This window comes from Podarcis liolepis, assembly GCF_965112155.1.
Source record: "Podarcis liolepis genome assembly, chromosome: 1".
Lineage (NCBI taxonomy): Eukaryota > Metazoa > Chordata > Lepidosauria > Squamata > Lacertidae > Podarcis > Podarcis liolepis.
In genome coordinates this window covers 84,674,636-84,687,120 of record NC_139554.1, presented here as the reverse complement: position 1 = coordinate 84,687,120, position 12,485 = coordinate 84,674,636, and the positions used below count along the sequence as shown (strand labels likewise).

The 12,485-nt window shown below is 46.4% G+C and overlaps 2 protein-coding genes across 6 annotated transcripts in view; one reads left to right on the top strand and one right to left on the bottom strand.

The window, feature by feature from the left end:
- OBSL1 (obscurin like cytoskeletal adaptor 1) overlaps positions 1 to 12,485 on the bottom strand; it is a 164,772-nt gene that overhangs the window by 21,062 nt on the left and 131,225 nt on the right. The window lies entirely within an intron of this gene.
- Positions 1 to 12,485, top strand: part of ASIC4 (acid sensing ion channel subunit family member 4) — a 205,123-nt gene that overhangs the window by 172,971 nt on the left and 19,667 nt on the right. For 4 of the 5 annotated variants that reach the window (XM_083473317.1, XM_083473320.1, XM_083473319.1 and 1 more), the window contains exons 2-3: positions 10,575 to 10,719; positions 12,197 to 12,324. In XM_083473317.1, the coding sequence (XP_083329443.1) occupies positions 10,575 to 10,719; positions 12,197 to 12,324 (273 nt within the window). Of the gene's footprint in view, positions 1 to 7,302; positions 7,922 to 10,574; positions 10,720 to 12,196; positions 12,325 to 12,485 lie in introns of those variants that run through there. The other variant, XM_083473318.1, reaches the window with a different exon arrangement.

Genomic DNA, 12,485 nt, shown 5'->3' with positions numbered 1-12,485 from the left:
ACTCTGGATTGAGGTCGGAATCTGGTATTTGACCCAGAGATAATCTTATCTCTTCAAACTGTTCTTGGTAGCATAGAACATCTTGCTATATCGGAGTATGATTTATCAGCTGTATTTTAAGGCCTGGGAGATGTATGGTATATCAAAAGAAATGAGCAAATGTATGTTTAAGTAAACTTTCTAGTTTAATATAGAAAGCAGAAATAAAAAGTCATAGGATTAAAGAAGTGTGAAAATTAAAAATAACTACATGCAAGCTGGCTGCCGCCGCCTCCTCCGTTTAGTAGTTTACTCATGTGCCACTTTTCCATGGTGAACCATGTTCAAAGCAGTTTGCAGTAGCATCAGAAAAGTTTGCATAATAAAATACAGCCAACATTTCAGGATCATTCACTAACCTCAAAGCATTATAGTTAATAGTCATGTAAATATTAAAAGGCCAAACATCTCCCATTAATATGCACTAAGATTAAACAACCCACTAATAATTCATACTGTGGCCTAACAATAGAAAGACAAAAATACAATCCAAACAGCAAAAAGAGTACATTTAATCCTAAACTAAATGTTGCCCCCAGCAACAGCCCCCTAACAATACATTCCGGTGGATGTTTGCTTAGAAATATATTCCATTGTGTTATGTAGTACTTTCCTAAACCAAATAAATGTGCATCGGGTTGCAACCTACGTCAGTCAATGCAGGCTTGGCTCTCCCAGGCCAGATGGAAATAAGCCAGAATGAGAAGCAAGATCCTAATGAACATTGGCAAGCGGTGACAAGGCTTGACAAGGCAGTAAGCTTCCATTGCATTGGTACAAGAGGTTACATTTTCAAAGGCCAGAAATCCAAGTCCAAGCAGCTGCTTCCCACTTGTAGTTCCAAGTCACATCATGGATGCAAATTGACAAGAGGCTCTTCCAGCAAAGATCCATCATAGACACAGCCAAGATCCATCTTTTTAACTTTCTTTAATACAAGAACCTCCTATGTTTTTTTCTAAAGATCTCAAAATCTAGTATGAGGGATTGCATTAAAAAGTCGTAACCAATCACAGCCTTCATTCACTGTAAATCAGCTATTCAGATTACCAGGATGTAAAACAAAAGCCTGTTTCTGAAATATCACATTCAACAATGTTAGAATCCAAGTAAGAAATCTTGCACTACCACATCAGAAAGAGTTCCCTATATCCTGTAGCTGGGATAATGTTGGGATAAAGTTTATAGTTTTGCCATTAAGGTAAATGAGCAGATCTTGTATATAGCCAGTCTGTAGTCATTCACATATGGCACAAGAAAAAGGAAATTCTACACAAAAAAGGGCTATATCCATATTATTTAAAGCCACATTGAGTGTTGATGAGCTTTCTTTTCTCAGCTATTGAACTGGGTTTCTTAAACTGGTCTGTTCTGTTGTGCTTAGCATAAAGACATAAAGTTGAAGCATCATTAAAGAGGTACAAGCCTCCCTAAGATTGGTTTGAGTAGACATCTTGTACTGCCCTACTTCCTCATCACTTTCCCATCCCTCCTCTGTCCTTGTTATTTTTTTACAATGGATTTCTGTCATTGTACCTGTTTACATTCAATAACCTAGATATGACTTGATAATTTTAAATAATATTATTTAACAAAAGGTAGGCCTAGCTACTTCCTGATTCTGGAGCCCAGCTAGTGTCACATTGTTGTCTCAAGGCCTCCACCCCTTTCCTGCACAACCACATCAAATTTATAGGTGTGGTTATGAATGTTCTGGTACAAATGGACAAACTCCATGGTTTATAATTAAAAAAATGAAAAGACCAAGCTTGCAGTTCCAGGACAAGAAAGTAAGTAAAAACTGTAAACACATAAAGATTAGTACTTGGAAAGCTAAGGGTAATAAAATGAAAATGGAACTAAATGAGGCAGGATGCACCATGACAATTGTGCCAGTTGGCAGAATGGGCAATAATCATGAATTGGCTAACATTAGCGTACGCTCACAGAGATAGATAGATAGATAGATAGATAGATAGATAGATAGATAGATAGATAGATAGATATAGAAGGATGGGAGGGAGACCACTGCTGAGCCTTGATAGGGTCTGACTCAAGGAAAATATTAATTAGGTGGCCCAAATCTTGGGTCCAGTTCACACATTATGGAGAGGCAAACCCAAGTGCATGCTCAACAGGAAGCTGTATCCAATTGTGGGCCCTTGGCAAGTATCCTTGCATGCTACATGTAACCTTCACGCTGTACATTATTTTGTGCACACTAAGAACAGGTGTGCCTCTAAGAATGTAGTGTGTGGATGGGTCTCCTTCTTTTAAAGGTGCTCAGAATACACCTGTGCTCCCCATTTGATAAGGTTTCTATTCCCTATTTAGAATTCTGTGAACCCAAGTTGAGATTGTGACCTTTTGCTCCTGATATGACTACATGGCTTTAGCAGCTACGTGACAAGCTCAACAGATAAAACTGTTAAAGGCGCAAGAGCTCTTCCCGAAATAAAAGTTGGCAACCCTAGCTGAAGGGCCTGAATAGTTGGCAGCCTATTAAGCATAGAGCAGTTTTCCAAAGCAGCCCTGGGCCTATTTGACTGCAAACACCATACACTCCTTGTTAGGGGATGAACAAATCCCAAAACTTCGTTTGCACCCTGGCACCCTCCAGCCTTCAGGAGGCAGGGTTCTTAAATGCTGCCTCCCACAGCCTTGAAGGGGAAAGGAAGGTCAGAAACAGAAAAAGGCTTGTACCTCCGCAATGCTTAATTACTGAGGGAGATCAGCTCCAATTGTTGGCTGTAATCAATATTTATTAATTACCACAATTAATTGTGATGCAGAATTAGGGCGGTAATGAGTGGAGTGTGTAATCAGGAAGGGCTCGTTAGGCAACCTGCAAGCTAGACAGGGGGCAAGCTGGCAGGCAGCCACTCGAGAGCCTCTGGGAGTGACAGGAACAACTGAAACAGATAGGAAGGGCTTTGAGGGGGAGGAATAGGGCAGCACCAGCAGGCAGGTGCATAAAGAGACTGTGACAAGTGATGTTGTGGGTGCGGGTGTTCTGTGCCCTGTGGCAGGCCCAACATGCCTTCTTCATTAGTTTTGTCACCTTCTTAGCAAATGTGGATCAGGCCAGTGTCCCACCTAGCCCAGTATTCTCTTCTCACAGAGGCCAACCAGATCCCTATGGGGAGAATATGAGAAGGATTTGAGTTCAATGGCACTCGATCTCCACTTTTGCTCACCAGCAACTGGTACCCAGAGGCATATTGAGTGGAATTCAACTAACTAGTCCCACTAGAGCAGGGGTCAGCAACCTTTTTCAGCCATGGGCCAGTCCACTGTCCCTCAGACCTTGTGGAGGGCTGGACTATATTTGGGGGGGATGAACGAATTCCTGTGCCCCACAAATAACCCGGAGATGCATTTTAAATAAAAGCACACATTGTACTCATGCAAAAACACCAAGCAGGCCCCACAAATAACCTGGAGATGCATTTTAAATAAAAGGACACATTCTACTCTTGTAAAAAACACGCTGATTCCCGGACCGTCCGCGGGCCGGATTGAGAAGGCGATTGGGCCGCATATGGGGGTCTAGTGCAGGGGTAGGCCTTAGGTTGCCTACCCCTGCACTAGAGGAAGCCAGGGCAAGGACTTCCATTAGCATAGTGGGGCTTCCCCTTGCCCTGCACATACAAACACACACACAATTGGTTAGGGGGGTGATCAGGAGAACCCCCAAAACTGCACATCGGAGGTGGGGGGGTGTTGTTCCATCTGACAAGCTGAAAAGCTTGCACTGAAAGAACAATTGCCATAGTGCTATGCTGAATTTCTCCCGCTGTTTCCAACAGTGGAGATAGAACATAACCATTGTGGCTAGTAGCTTTATCCTCTTAAAATGGGTAACCAATACCATGTGAGTGTATTCCTAAATGTAACTGTAAGTGCTGTGTGAATAAGTTTTTTGTGTTTTTTTTAATTGTTTGTCCTGAATCTTCCATCATTTAGCTTCATTTGAGGGCCTCAAATTCTTGGGAGATGACCTTGCAAGGTGAGCCGCAAGTGGGTCTTCTGAGCCACAGGCCCTTCCTTACCCAGTGGAGTAGGAATTGTCTCAGTGGTGGAGGAGGGGGTGCTATATTTGCGGATGGAGTCAGTATGGCCAAGTTTGAGAGAAACTGGCAGTGTATTTTACCCCATACCAGAATCTGGCAGTGAACTGAGCTGATGTGAACCCTCTTCACAATTAATCATGAGAAGGTGAGGCACTCTACCCCCCACCCTTGACTCCTAAGGGTTCAGCATAGATGCCTGAAAAGGAAAAGTATATGTATCTTCTTGGGAGCAGTACAGCTTTGTAGAAGTAAAGCTTAGTCCACAGAGGCAAGGGGCTGGGGTGGGAGGAGAGGAAGAGAAGGAAAGGGAGGATGGGAAAACTTCACAGAATGGCATCAGAATGGGTTCAAACTGTGCTGGGTTAATGTGGTAGGGCGGCAGAGAAGGAAAGAGGCACGGAGCCATGGCAAGACAGCCTTAGGCCTGTACGTTGCCATTGCCTGTCAGGCGTGGCCATAGAGAACTTTGATACATACAGCATAAAGTTTGATTCCTGTTTTTCTCAGCTGGATTTGAAAAGAGGGGTTGGGGACTTGTCGTCTGAATTATTCTGTTCATGATACCCTTACTGCCTGTTCTGTGAAGCCAAGTGAAATGTTCTAAGTCTGAGCAAAAATGGCCTCCCAAAATACTCCTCTCTATTTGCTGGTAGCAAAGTTGGAGGGAAGGCATTTTGCTGAATATTCTCCCAGAGCAGTGAGGATTGGGAAGGCAGAATTCCCCAGCTGCTGAGGAAGCACTCTCCCCCCCCCCAAAAAAAGCAGTGGGAAGCCAGTATTCAAGTCCTCTCTTAGCCAGAAAACTCACTGAGTGACCTTGAGCCAGCCATAGTCTCTCAGCCTAACTTACCTCACAGGGTTGTTCTGAAGATAAAGTGGGGAGGGGGGAAACTTCTGTGTGCCATTTTGAACTCCTTGGGTGAAATAATGGAGAGGAGGACTGGAAAAAGCAAGAGCCAAGCCCACAGCTGCTTACATTCATATGAAAACATGGTGCTATCACCTTCAATTCTCCACCTATTCATGGGCGAATTAAGGTAGGGATGAGGGACTGAATATTCACTGAATATTCCCTAGGGGGAGTATTCTCCAGTAATCAATCAATCTCCTTTATTGGCACAAAAAAGTGCATCATATACATGGATCAGAACACAAACACAGTTAACGAAACGTAGTGCGTGGGGACAGGGGACGGGACGACAACCTGTGGACCTCCAGATGTTGTTGGACTACAGCTCCCTCATTCCTGACCAATGGCTATGCTGGTTGGGACTAGACAGCATCTTAAAGAGCAGAGCCTTCACCTTGCCAACAAAGGTCCGTATAGTTAAAGCTATGGTTTTCCCAGTAGTGATGTATGGAAGTGAGAGCTGGACCATAAAGAAGGCTGATCGCCGAAGAATTGATGCTTTTGAATTATGGTGCTGGAGGAGACTCTTGAGAGTCCCATGGACTGCAAGAAGATCAAACGCATCCATTCTTAAGGAAATCAGCCCTGAGTGCTCACTGGAAGGACAGATTGTGAAGCTGAGGCTCCAGTACTTTGGCCACCTCATGAGAAGAGAAGACTCCCTTGAAAAGACCCTGATGTTGGGAAAGATGGAGGGCACAAGGAGAAGGGGACGACAGAGGACGAGATGGTTGGACAGTATTCTCGAAGCTACCAGCATGAGTTCGACCAAACTGCAGGAAGCAGTGGAAGATAGGAGTGCCTGGTGTGCTCTGGTCCATAGGGTCACGAAGAGTCGGACACGACTAAACGACTCAACAACAACAACAAATGGGAGTGGGAGTCCAATAATATCTGGAAGGCTCCACCTTGGCTACCAATCACTTTAAGAGTGGGGGTGGTACAAGCCACACCACACACTCCTGGGCTACTCAGCTGAATGGACGGTAGTGGTTTCGGGCTCTTGACATTCATAAGGGGCCTCTGAAAACTCAGTACTCTGCTGTGCTTGATGCTGAGGAGGACACTCTGTAAAACTCTTGTTACTGCATCACACTAGCAAATGAGGCTTCTGTGCTGCCAAAGTATCTGCAGGGAAATGACAGTGGTTCCCTTTGAACGCTGTAGACAAGCTCCCCCTCCCACATAGTGGAGGCCGTATTGATTAAATGGTCCTGTTGGCAAATGGTGCAGGTGCATAAGATTGAGGTGGAGGAAGCATAGAATCCGGAATGTAATGGGTTCTAAATCAAATCGCAGGGAGGGAAAGATGTCAGTGGCAAACCTTGGGGTCTCAAATTTCAGCCCCACCCCCCACCTCTCACCTTCAGTTCTATACAGCGGTACCTCGGGTTAAGTACTTATTTTGTTCTGGAGAGCCGTTCTTAACCTGGAACTGTTCTTAACCTGAAGCACTACTTTAGCTAATGGGGCCTCCCGCTGCCGCCGCGCTGCTGGAGCACGATTTCTGTTCTCATCCTGAAGCAAAGTTCTTAATCCGAGGTACTATTTCTGGGTTAGCGGAGTCTGTAACCTGAAGCGTCTGTAACCTGAAGCGTATGTAACCCGAGATACCACTGTATCATAGTTGGGCGCCTCCCAAGGCTTTGCACTCAGAGTGACAAAACTGGTTGCAGTCCCCTAACTCTGTCTCTGCAGATGTATTGGGGTTGGCTAAGGGGTCGATCACACCGGATATAGGCCCAAGAGAGTTGATTTTGAGAGGCAGACACAGAATCCTTTGGAACCAGCAAGCAGGGGATCTGGCACACAAACCTAGCAATTTAGACACAACCCAGAGGGTAGCTCAGGCTAACAATGCCTAGGGGCAAAAGTGCTCTGTCTTGAGGAGGTGTCCTGACTAGCAGGTAATTGCTGAGTGCGCTGGCCGAACACAATTAAAAAAACAAATAATGTGGGGTGATGCGTGCACACACACACCCCGTCCCCAGGAGATGCGACAGCACCTTCAGCCCTCTCTTACCTGAGATAGAAACGGGTGTTTGAAGTATTAAGGGCAAAGGGAGGGGTGTTGATGCTGGGATCCACCCCTTCCTTCGCTCATCACAGAGCAGCCAGTGGCATCTGACACAATTGGCTCACTGTGGTGGAGGGGACGGGGGGCTCCCTGCAGAAAGCAAAACATTGCAGATGAGAATATTGACTTCCCTCGGGTGGAGCCCCTGGGAAGATCTAGGACACTCAGCCTCAGGGCTCCACTCTGCCCAACGTCATCCGTTGAACTGGGGGTTTCTCAGCTGTGGTGAAGATGCCCTTGTCCTGCTGCCCAGATGGGTCCCCTCCTGTGCCCAACTTGGACGGCTCCCTGGCTCAGCTCACCTCGCGCTTCCTGCGTGCGACCAAGCTGCACGGGCTGCACTACATGGGCTCACGCCAGCAGTCCTGGGCACAGCGTCTGTTCTGGAGCGGGGCTTTCTTGACATCGCTGGGGTTGCTGTGCACATGGTCAGCCAACCGGATACAGTACCTGCATGCTAAACCGGTGCACACCAGAGCCCGCATGAGCTGGTCCCCCTGGATGCAGTTCCCAGCGGTCACCTTCTGCAACCATAACCCAGCACGCTTCCTCCAGCTCACCAGGCCGGATTTGTACTCAGTAGGACACTGGCTGGGGCTGACCTACAAGAACCACTCCCTGCTTCCCAGCATCTTGGAGGAGTTGCCAGAAGAGCAGCGCCCCTGGCTTAGCCGCCTGGCCAACTACACCCGGTTCCTGCCATCACGCCTCTCTTCACATACAATGGAGAGTTTCTTCCATCGCATGGGACATCAGATTGAGGACATGCTGCTGGATTGCCACTTCCAGGGCAAACCTTGCGGAGCCCAAGACTTCACCCCTGTGAGTGGCTTCCGTTCTGCACCAGGACCTGGGGAGGAGGGGTAAAGAGGCTGCAAGGATGAATAGTCAGGAAAACAGATTACAGCCTTCTTAAAACACTTGGAATCAATTTTTGTGTGTATATGCAATAGGGAACAGGGGAGAGTTGGAGGATATGTTTGCTTTTTCAATGCATGTTTGAATAGCAGTGCAGCAGCTCTCATCTGCATTAGCAGCTTGAATTGGTTGGTGGTAGTCATTTGATTTTAACAAATCAATCCAGAATTAATAGGTTTCAACTTGTGTGCCCTAAGGGTGCAGATGCAAGGGAGCAAGCTGCACCTTAGATGAAGATATAGCAGAGCCTCCATCAGGGAAACTCGTGGTCCATTCACTTTGACTCTGCAAAAGTCTCTGGGTTCAGTTCCTTCCTATGTTGTGGGGAGGCAACATTCATCCGCTTGCCAGAGACACTGTCTCAAGCTAGACTGTTGCTGCCTCTCTTTGATCATCAGGCAATTGGCTTCAAGATTTGTGTTGCTGAGCTGCAGAACAAACATGGCACTTGCAACAGCCAGGAACTGTTGCCATGAGGGTATTTGCTCCCCTTATCCTCTTAGTCCCATTTGACTTGGCAGCTGGTCCAAAGTGACTGTGACAGTCGGGGGGGCACGCACACACACACACACACAGGCTTCTTTTAGGATTGCCTGCACCTTGGAACTTGCTCCAGCATCTTCTGCAATGTGTAGGAGTTCCATGGCAGCTGCTAAGAGGTTCCATGGCAGATGAATCACTCTGGAAAATATCTCCTGCAGGGTGGAAGTCTGAAAAATACTCATCGAAGCCATACTTTGTGAATGGGTGCTAATCACAGATAGGGAAAGTGGATAAGCTAGAGTCACCTGCATGTGTCAATTGTGTGAATAGAACACTGTGCAATTATTGGAGAGCAGCACGATGTTGCTGGTCCTGCCTCTGCCATCAGGCATTCTGTTGGTCCTGCTCCAGGATGGCTGTTCATAGATATAAGCATTGAAGAAGCCTACACATGAGCAGTTGCTGGTGTGGAGGCTTCCAGGTGATTGGCACTTCCAACCAGAAAGGTGTCCCAATTATGAAGAAGATGATGATTATACCCCATCCAAGGCGGCCTTCTGCATCAATAGCACAAGCTCTCACGTGACGGTTTCTTCAGTACAGATGTCCATGCCAACAGAAAGACTTTCAGGGGCAAGCTCAGCAGTGTACCCAATGCCAAGCAAGGGCCAGCAACACAGCCCTGCTCCCTGGTTATTGTGTGATGCCCTAAGGCGGCTTAGGCTGATGGAATTTCATAAGAGAGAGGGCAGGGAGACCTCATGGGGCAACCCAGAAGGAGGAAGAGAGAATTACAAGGCTTGAGGCAGACAAGGTAAATGTTTGGTGGCAGTGGATGGTTGTTTAATCCCACTGCAATGGACTTGAGGTACTATGAAATCTAAAGTTAGATCTAAGTATACTGAGGTTTTTTTTTGGGGGGGGGGGATGTTTGAGAAAGAAATATCGGCTATTTTAGTTTTGTTTTCCTGCCAATCAATATTGCTTCTCCCTAGTGTTTTTAACAGCATTCCTCTTGTACCTATTATCATCTCACTTTAAAAAACTACTTGCCTGCTTTGGCACAAACTGTTAATTTCTGTGTGGCTTAAGGTATTGACCTAAGACGGTCAAATTATCACGTGTATCTGGACACTGTAGAAATAAACCAGTCCTAAAATATTGCTGATGGATCCCAAAGGGTTCAGTACCACCAGAATAGTGGTTGCCAAAGAAAGAGTTAGTTGCTGTAGAGTGATTGGGGTCAGTATCCTGACCCAACCTGGTAAACACAAAGCGGGAAGTGCTTGTCTCAGAATGATTTGAGGGAGCAGCTGGGCTTTTTGAGGGTCCTTGATGTGGGAGGGGGCGCCATCACAGCTTGGGACCAACATGGGTGATGTATCAGATGCTGACTTTGAGGTTTATTCCCCTTGGTTATTTTCAGTCCCAACCTTGTCCTGGGATGAATTGGCCCTGCTGGTATATTATTTGCCTCTGTAGCTGTATCTCCCCACTACTATCCTGCCCCTGTTTAGTCTCCCGGGGTCAAGTACCATTTATCCACTTATTTCCTGAAATACAATGTATGCCATGAACTCACAAGAGCTCTGCTGGATGAAATCAAATGCCTCTCTCTAATCCTGCTGTTTCTCACAGTGGACAGCCAGGTGCCTTTGGGAAGACTGCAAGCAGGACATGTCCTCTGACTCTCTGAAGAATCTGACCCTCTTTTTCAGTTGTGTGTTTCTCCCTCCTTCCAGCTAAATGGTGTATTGGGTTCAGGCAGGATTTTTATACCCACCTCTCTCCTATGCCAGAGAAACTTCTCCCCCAGTACCTTGTAGGACTTACAACTTAGGCAGACAGATCTCATAGATCTTGTCAGGGGAAGAAGCCATGGTAAAATGGAGGCGGAGTAAAAGATAAGCCAGATGCTGGAATAGCAGAGGGGTTGTTCCAATTCTGGGTCAAAGGCCTTGGCAGAGTTGAGTGGGGAAGCTTCCTGCTCCTTCTGGCTACGTTGGCATGCACAGTATTTGTTGGGCTTCTAGGCATGACGGGCCCTTTCTCTAATATGCCCCTTTCTCCCCAGGTCTACACACGCTATGGGAAGTGCTACACATTCAATGGTGACCGGAACAAACCACGAGTGACTCGCCAGAGTGGGATGGGCAACGGGTTGGAGATTATGTTGGACATCCAGCAGGAGGAGTACCTGCCCATCTGGAGAGAGACCAGTAAGAGCTGGGAGGGTGCTGGGAGAGAGGAAAGGACGTAGAAACATAGGACACTGCCCTACAACAAATTAGACGATTGTACCTTCTAGTGCAAGGGGGTGTGTGTGCTCAGGCCTGAGGGCCAAGTGCAGCCCTCCAGGCCTTTGACTGTCCCTAGGGATTCTTCCCAGGCCACATCCCTCACAGCCATGGTCCACAACCCCCTTCATTTCTTTTGCCCGACTGGAATGTGTCCTTGAACTGCAATAATGCCTTTCGCTTGCCTGGATGGAGCGATGAAGGCATGGAAGCCTCTGACTTGTGTGGGACTGGACTTCCGTTACCCTGCCCATCACTGGCCTGCGACACATGGAAAAGGTTTCCCACGGGACAACAACCATCAGGATGAAAAAGGCTTCCCATGCCTGATACAGTTTATTATTGCCCATTCTGAATTTCAGAAGCTCTCCAGGGTTTCAGAGGAGGGGTATTCCCAGCCTTGCCTGGAAATGTCAGGGATTGAACCTAGTGCCTTCAGAATGCAGAACATGTGTTCTGCTACTGAGCTTAAGATGATGGAGTCACTGTGCCAGCAGCTCTAATCTCCTTGCTCCCCAGCTCCCCTTCTCTCTGCCTACCTCAGTCCTCACTCTCCTGATAACAGGTTCCCTCTTATATGGCTCATTGATGGCACTATCTACCCCCCAGAAGCCAGTGGGAGTGAGCAGGAGGGGTAGCTGCAGTTTCGTGAAAGTAACTAGAGGTTCACCAACATTTTTTCAAGGGAAAGAGCACCTAAAAAAACCAAGTTCTACATCCTAATCAAAGGAAGCACAATAAGAAAATTATTCATTACAAACATAAAAGCATTCATCAAACAACCAGATGCCTTAATTGCTATACTGTATATTACAATTAAAAAAAAATGTCACCATGATCACCAATTTGCACATACTATCATTTAAAATAAAAAAATTCCTTCCAGTAGCACCTTAAAGACCAACTAAGTTAGTTCTTGGTATGAGCTTTCGTGTGCATGCACACTTTCGTGTGTATCTGAAGAAGTGTGCATGCACACAAAAGCTCATACCAAGAACTAACTTAGTTGGTCTTTAAGGTGCTACTGGAAGGAATTTTTTTATTTTGACTATGGCAGACCAACACGGCTACCTATCTGTAACTGGAACTATCATTTAAGACACTGATGTGCTGGCATATTCAAATGGATGCTCCTGGCAGCACATTTGTGATATTTTTTAAAATTATAATACATAACAGTAACCAGAGCTGTTTGTTTTATTAATGCTTTTAATAAAATCAAGAGTCCCCACTTGATTAGGCGTCAATCAGCTGCTCTGCTCACAACAGTTGGAAAGGACAGGGATGTATGAATGCAAAGGATAGACATGAAGATCTCATTAAATTACTTGGCTAAATTTATTCAGCTAAGGTCTAGCAAAACCTTCCTTAACTATGGCCTCATTCCTTCCCCTTGCAGATGAGACATCATTTGAAGCCGGAATTCGAGTACAGATCCACAGCCAAGATGAGCCACCCTACATCCACCAACTGGGGTTTGGAGTCTCTCCAGGTTTCCAGACCTTTGTGTCCTGCCAGGAGCAGAGGGTAAAGACCATGAGACAAGGGAAGATGAGTGCAGGGCTGGTGGGGTGGGAGGAGAAAAGGGCTCCAGCTTTTCGGGAAAAGTGAGACTGGAGATTGTGTGGGGTCTGATAACAGTAAGGGGGCATAGAGAGATATACCTCTGGCAGGGACAGGTAGATGCA